Raw genomic sequence first — 8,190 nt, forward strand, 5'->3', positions numbered from 1 at the left:
GTCTAATTTCTGATTGGGTGTTAAACCCAATCAGAAGTTAAACCATCATCGTTATCACCCAGGGAACTGGGAAGATGATTGTTAGCATCCAAGGACGTAGTCGCACACCCCTAAGCATACAAACTTAAGAACCCACTGATATCTTTTTAATTTAATGAAAAGATAAAAGGCGCTTCTCTGTCGTGTGTGCATTGGGAAACCCGGCTCTGTTACAATTTAATATTTAAAACAGACAATAGTATGAATGATACGTTTAGAGTCGCACACTTTCTCTGACTTAGTATTAGCAATAAAATTCCATAAATGATGCAAAGACAAAACTTATTCTGCGTCTGTTTAAAAAAAAAAAAAAAAATTCTCTCTGCTCGGTCACCCTTGCAGGCACTTTATCCCAATGTATCATAACACAACGTAAGAAGAAATATAGATAGATTTAAATATAGAATTAAATATACCTGTTCCACTTCTCACAATTGAAAATTTCCAAAAAAAAAAAAAAAAATGGTGAAGAAACGTTTTAATTATAGGAATGTTTTTTCCCACACTACTTAATTTTCTTCGGTCAGCCGAGGGACAATGATAGGTCGCCGTGTGGGTAGTTAATTTAATAGCTCTAATATAGTAGTTGCTTCACTCGTTTGGAGGTCTGGGTTCAAATCCCATTGGCCGAATTGTTAAAGATCTCGTAAATCGCGGATGTAGCTAGCCAATCACTGGCAAAGGGAGTAGTGTTTGTCAACCTGCACCGCATGCACATTGTCCAAAAGAAACACACAATTCGTAACTGAATTAGTAACCCAATATGGCAGGGGAGGGAGGAAGTGGGAGTTGTCTACAACAGGAAACTTTCCCTGACCATAATTGCGGTTGTGGGCAGTCGCTCACCCAGAAATTTTGTTTGGGTTGTTCTTATGATCAACGCTGATAACTTTTGTAAGACTGAATACGGGAAAATACATCCTCCCTCCATGGGTGCGTCTGTGACTGTAGATAAATAATGATGAACGTAGCCATTTCGTCGAGCGACCAACAGGTAATATATACAAGATCACGTTCATTCTCCTGAACAGCTTCGTTAGTAACAGTCGACTTTCTTGTGACCTCAGATCATTCTAAACACGAGTACAGAGCCGCAGAATTTTCTTCCATCCCCTCCCCTCAAAAAAGAGAGTAACGACCACAGTGAGACGGTTGTGCGCTGTCACGAAAAGCTAATTCGAATACAATGAGAAATCCTGACGTAAGTCCTTCGTTTCTAGCAGCAAGACCTTTCCTAATACCGAGTCTTCTAGAAATAATATTTTGCTTTCCAATACACTAAAGATATCTCTAAATGCAATTAAACCAGATGCAGCTTGGCATATAACGCTTCGGCATTCAAAGGCTATTCTGTTTACTATTTTATAAGATGATTTTCATCTACTGCTTTTCGAAAGGTTAATAGTTTCTGTAAGCTCTTTCGGCAGCTGAAAATAAACATCCAGTGGAACTGCTCCACAAATCGATTGCTACTTCAATCATTTTATGTCGCATGTGCTGTTCTTTCCTCAATGATTAACCACTGAGAACTTAGTGTATTTTATCATTTAAATAAAGAGTGTTTATATACGGTTTATTTATTTATTATTTGTTTTTTATAATTTTGTATTTGGTAAGGCGAAACACGAATCCCACCAAGAGAAATAGGTATTAAAGTCTAATAGGGGATAAAATCTCTGGCCTCCTGGCTGTGGCGGGCACATTATTGTATTGTATCTTCACTGTACAATAAAGATTTATCTTTTGGACGAGCCCATATAAATTTGGTGTTCAACGTGTTTCTGCGCATGTTCTTCCATGTTGGGTGGTCTAACCAACAGTCATTCAACTCGTTGAGGTTCTACTCGAAGTGAATCATTGAACTGGAACATCGACGGGCGATTAACTTTTCGAAATAATTTTCCAGGGGAATGCCCTAACAGCATTCCCCTTTCTGTTTTGAATCTGGTTCAAAATATAAAGGCGAAACACAACGAAGGCGAGCTGAGTTTGAGTATTACCTGTGATTTGGGCGACTGATGGATGCAGCTACTCCAGATGTTTATGAAAAAATTGTGCAATTAATGAATGTTAGTTATTTCTACGCGAGAGCCGAGCAAATAGGCATTACATAGTTCTAGAACTGTCTCTTAGACAAAGCTTAGGTCCAAGGTGGAAAAAATGTGTCAAAACAGTCTCGTCGTAAACAGAAAAATGCTTTTTGCCTCCTCTTTACATTAAACTGGGCACAAAGCAAACAAAACTCCGTAAAAGGCGTCGCTGAAGAAGAGCAATGGATTTTTATATTTGAAGAAGAAATTCCAGAGAACAGATGAAGCAAAAATCAAAATAAAGCGTTCAGTACGCGAGTTAGAAAACGTATGCCGGAGAGGATATTTGAAACTACAATAAACCCAACTGAAAAGGAGGCATGGAATAAGTAATGGCCATTAGCCAATTCATAGACAATGTAATGTCAGATAATTATGGTGGACGTATTTAATAGTGTGCAGAAATGTGTCTTAAAGATAAACTTCCTGGATTAGCATTTTTCCCTTTCAGTTTTGGGTGCCCGTGATGAACACAGCTTTCATGAAACTATCTGATGTGGAAGGTAGAATGCTAATATGAAATGGGCAACTATTGTTGGAATGTTGATCAGAAAAGCTCCAAATGTCATTTGTAAGGGTCGAAAAATGAACAAGTATTTTGTGTTTAGTGTTTTACATTACAAGAGAATTTTATTTATATGGAAATCTTTCATTTCCTTTAAAATGGTGGGCGATGCAGAATTTAATCTCAAATTTAAAGTCGCCGGTAAGAATTTCTTCCGTTAATTTTTGTTCAGGCGAAGGTGTGGTAAACAGTTTTAGATGCTTTAGGGTATCTCAGCATCTTAGACCATATTGCGTTAGTGTATGACGTCTGCAAGATGGTTTTAGATATCTTTGAACATGGCATCTATGTTGGTAAGAACCTGTCGGATAGATAAAAGTAGCTCTTAGAGCGGAACTGGGAGAGGAATCTTCCAGTTGCACTGATTCCAGAAATTAAATATGACTAAGCGGGTCTTGAGTTCTATCACTGCGGTCGTATGATAAGACCTCGATTGATATTTTGAACTGAGTCAAGATATAGGGCTAGTTTCTTGGAATTTCAGCTGTACATGGACTACGGGGTTTTTGGATTCCTTTTATGCAGTAGTTCGCTTGGCCTGCCATTTAAGAAGACTCATTTGACTCAGATGATCCCAAGGTGTTCATGGAAGTGAAGGCAACTTCCATGTGGTGTAATGCAATTTCGGACAGACGAATGAGCTGGGTTTAGTTAGGTTGTTTCGAATAAGCACTGAGAAAACTAATAGTATAATGGCATTAAGCATTAATTCTGTTCTTCCATACAAAGTAGAAAAAGTTTGGTTCAAGTTCTGTCTAGACGGAAGGAACTTATGGTTTTATTAACACCGCGACAGACTTCAACACAGGTTTCTCGGGCGAGGGTTGCAAGATTTTTTTCTCACAGAAAAATTAATTTTTGATCCGCAAAACAAGAAAGCCTACCGAAGAACACATGCAATCTGCAAACACCTAATACACTGACCCCTCATTGCCTTGGTTCAAAATCAACCAACCGCAACATAGGCAAGCCGACCATAGATTGATGGACCAGAGTGCTTAAAGAAGTTCCTACGGTTGAAACAAGATTCGAATGAATAGAACAAGTTAGTGCCCTGAATATTAAATAGAGCTGAAGTAAAGCCACATTTGACATCCCAGAAAATTTAAGCGAGTGCGAAGTCATACCTAGAGAAGTATAGGGAAGAGATGAAACAGATATTCCTCACTGCGAAACTCGCAGGTCTGATCACCAATCGATGCATTGGAAACAACGATTCACTCACAAAAGAAATTAATGTTCGGTCTCCGATCCTCAGGGACAGCAGCAATGTACTTAGGTGTAGAGTTGGAAGGAAAAACCATCTGGAAGAGGATTCTTTTGCCCAATCAAGTCGCTCGAGCATAAGCTGCTCTTTGAGAATGTTACTGTAAATCAAACATTAGAGTGAATATTACGAGTGCTGGTTATATAACCAGATAAAGCTAACATTTAGTTTAATACTGTACTTTAGTTTAGTTTACTAACTGTACTATTAAAGTACAGTTAGTTTAATAAGCTTAAATATAATTGAAAATTTTACAGTAGTAACGATTAGATTAGATTGGGGTTTTCTAGGGCAGAACGACTGAAGTTATAATTCGTCAAGACAACAGTAGTAACGGGTAAGTGTTTAAAGATGAAGCATTTCGTTGTAACGAGTACTTGGAAAAATAATGTGATTTTTCCGTATTTTGCAAATACGAGACTAATTATAACATTGTGATAATTAAAACTGAAAATGTGTCAAGATGGAATTGTGTGGACTTCAAGACTGAAATAAGTGTCTGTTCGAAATGGTGACGAGTAAGTATGGAATATTAAGAATAAGTATAAATCAGATACCATTTCAGCGACAGTACTCTAGGAAGGAGGTTGAAATCATCTTGGTGTATGGGACATTATCATGCAAGATACCACATTTCGTTATCCTATTATTTGAAAAGAATGAAGTAAAAATCTATCGAATAGTATTATCATTATTATTGCAATAAAGATTTCTTAAATTATAGTGGGTAAAGATTAAAAGTGAGTCTGAAACAGATTTTCTCGATTTCTTGGGTTTTCTTCGATAATCTGTTTCATTGTATCGAAACCAATTACTCTGAAATGAATGTAACGGATTTTCGAAAATCCCTTACATTGTAGTACTTTGATATCTCTGGAATCGTTATAGCGAGCTTTCACTATCTATATCTTTTACAATACTGACCTAATTCCTACTGGTACCTTGTCTCAACATTTTAAAAGGATCTCATGATCGCTGTTTGCCAAACAATATTGATGGGCAACATGGTTGGGGTTGAAATCCACTTTTTCATATTTTTCTCACAGAATTGTCAGCCTTAAAAATAGGCACACTGCATTGAACAAAAGTTGTGGATTATGGTGATAAAGCAAATATTTTTGTGCAATTCATTAACGGTCCCCTGAACTTAGTTTCGTCACAAGATTCTTTGATTACATTACAAAGTATCTTTTAAAAATGCTTCTAAAAACACTAATGCTAATTATTTTTCCTTCTTCATGCTCTAAATATAATGGTAACAGGTGAGTAACTAGAATGAGTAGAGGACGTTATCACTATAGTGGAGAAGGGGGGGGAGATAGAATGTTAACTTAATATATTGATTCAGACTAGCACTTATGCAATCCATATATTCCAAGATTGTTCTTCTGGAACTAGTAGTGTTTAAGTGTTCATTAATGTAAAGAACCCCGAATGAGCGTTTCTGCTTCTCGTATCTCAAATAATTTTTGGTTCGCAGGAATTGAAATATTAGAATGCCTTTTAATGGAATACAGAAATGATGGACGTGTCACGCCAAAAATAACACTTTTTTTAATCTTCCATTTCTGCTACTATCTTTTGACGGTCTTTTAATATTTCATGGTACGTCGTCAACATAAGATATCTACCAAAATGAAAGACGTTCAAGCTGTGCATCAGACGACATATAAGGAGAGGCAGGTCACCCTGCTATTACTATTATAGTCAACTCGAGCTATTAAGTCTGCCATCTGTCCGCAGTTTAAAACGTGGGGGGAAAGTTTGACAGTGACAAAAGACCGTGTCATCTAAAGTAACGGTTGGTAACATTTGTTCGTTTCTCTAGCGACTGGTTACACAGAAGGCATGTGGAGATGGGGGGAGAGCAATCAGGCACTATGCCAAATTCCTTAGGCATTTGTCATTATATCTTTTTTTTTCTTTTCCTTTTTTTTCCCAAGACAGCAACAAATGTTAAATGGCACCTGGCGAGAAGACACAAGTCGACTGACTCACGTCTCAAATGGTAACTTCCAGATAAACAGAAAGTCACACCGTTTAACGTGTAGTTCGATACTGAAGCCTTATTGCCAGTTGCACGTTCGAGAAGTCTGAGTATTAAAATATTCCCATGCGAAGTGAGATCTGCCATGAATCTAAGTCTAGAGACCTAATACTTTTAGATACTGAGCAGTGATAACTTCTAAAAATAGCACGCATAAAAAAACGCGCACAGCTGGATAAGTATATACCAAGCTGTGTCAACTTGTTATCTGAAATATTAAGGAATATATCGACATTTCAATAGAAAATAGGCATCGGCTTTAAATGCGAAAGGAACCAAGTTTTAAATATCAGAATTGACTGCAAGATATTGACGTTCTTGTCATAAACGCCATGCTATTTAAATGCAAAATTTTTAATTATTATTTTAAGAAGAATTATCCTGTGGATGAATTGATTCGAGTATTTTTGGTAGCGAGTTGCAGAAGTACGGTAACTATTATTTTTCTTAAAATATTAAATATAAACAAATTAGTCAAACTCGATTCAACAATCAGATTATATTCGATATCAAAGAAAAGAAATTGTACGAGATGGTGATATTTCAAAGCCAGATCTAGTGAAAAGTGAACTAAACTAAGTTAAGAAATTCTTTTACACAACTGGGACATGTGGCCATGAAGTTCTATTCGCATCGCCGCACTAATATTGCATTTTAATGAAGTTAATGATGACTCCACGTTGAACCGACTTAATAAGGAGCTGTAATGAAAGGGAAAGTTAAAGAAATTAGTTGGCCATTCTTTGGTAGGCTGGCGGAAACCGATTACACGCCTTTTTTTCCGACGTTTCCATTCACAATTTGTTAATGACGTTCAGCGTAAGGGAGACGGACCGTAAGCCAGGAAATTGGAGATGAATCAGCAGCAGCAGCAGCATGACACAACGGAAGCCGGCTGTACACACCTACCATCCAATATCCTGCCTACATGCCAGCTTGTCCTTATTTGAAACGATCTTTTAATCATCGCGTGTTAAAAGAACCGTAGCAATCCAAAGACGTTGTTCGTAATATTCCTTTTCCGGGTTGCTAGGCGCTTTTCCTAGGAACACGTGCTGTGGACAGTGTTTAAATATCCAAATTGAACTGTAATGCAGTATAAGCACATTCTTATAGAGTTCAATTTACCATTACACACACAGAGTACAAACTAGCATTATCCTAAGAGCTGCGATGTATTCTAAGAATCCATAGTTATAAAAAGCTACTTTAGTACCTTCAGATTTTTTTTTATTGACGTTTGAAAACGCTTGAAATATCTGTATCAAAAAGGGATACACTTAAAAGATCATTTCAATTCTGCACATTTTTAAATTACGTTAGCATTCAATCCAATTCGTAATACGAATACAAAACTCTAAAAGAAAACTACTTTCGAAATATCTAATATTAAATGGAAGGTAACATATTGCATGGGTGCCTCAGCACGCGCAATGCTTACCTCTTGGCCTGCACAAGTGTTTACGACGGCGTTAGCTGACGGCGACAGAACTCCCAAAGGCTGCCTAACCGGACTACTGCATGCCGAAGAAGTAATGGACTGCCTTGATGCGGGATGTGTTTCTAGAGCAATCTGCAAGTCCACAATATAGTCAATAACGTACTGTATAATTTCCAGCTTGGAGAGTTTCTTATTTTTAGGCATGTTTGGAACCAAGTCCTTGAGTTTAGTCAGAAGTGCTTGCATCTCTTCCTGTGGTACATCCCGGTCTTTCTGTCGTATCTTCGATGCTTTGTTTTCGCCATTTTTCATGGCAGGCTTACTGGCAACGGGAATATCAGTTTGAGATTTCATGGTGACCGCTGGACACGAAAGCCACAATACTGTTACAGACCACGAGGTTCGTGGAGGTCTAAACTGAAAAGAACTCAACAAACACGCTTTATACAAAGAGCTCACTGAGCACGTACAGAGGCGCGGAAGGAAGTATATATTCCGGGAACGTCGTTAAAGGCGGAGACACACTGTGACGTCACCGAGAGAAGCAATCACAAGGCTAATTTCGAAAGCGAGCCAATCGCAGGTTTCCAGTAGAGTTGGCAGTCAAAGTTGAAAGTGTGAACGCAACAAGAGAACCCCGGGTGACTTATACAAACATCACGATCAGCTGATAGTTCTCCCCCATCCACGTGGACCGTAATTCAGTGGACGTCTACTGAAAATAGTTGAAGCCAGCAACCG

At 37.9% G+C, this 8,190-nt stretch overlaps 1 protein-coding gene across 1 annotated transcript in view; it reads right to left on the bottom strand.

Moving 5' to 3' along the window:
- The window catches only part of LOC150081113 (DNA-binding protein inhibitor ID-4-like), a 28,916-nt gene extending 20,942 nt beyond the window's left edge, over positions 1-7,974 (bottom strand). Inside the window, exon 1 of the mRNA XM_090380958.1 lies at positions 7,450-7,974. Within this exon, the coding sequence (XP_090237084.1) occupies positions 7,450-7,803 (354 nt within the window). The 5' untranslated portion in view covers positions 7,804-7,974. The remainder of the gene's footprint in view (positions 1-7,449) is intronic.
- Positions 7,975-8,190: the final 216 nt, after the last annotated feature.

Source organism: Mastigoproctus giganteus, chromosome 9 (assembly GCF_048544385.1).
Source record: "Mastigoproctus giganteus isolate SK-2022 chromosome 9, ASM4854438v1, whole genome shotgun sequence".
Classification (NCBI taxonomy): domain Eukaryota; kingdom Metazoa; phylum Arthropoda; class Arachnida; order Uropygi; family Thelyphonidae; genus Mastigoproctus; species Mastigoproctus giganteus.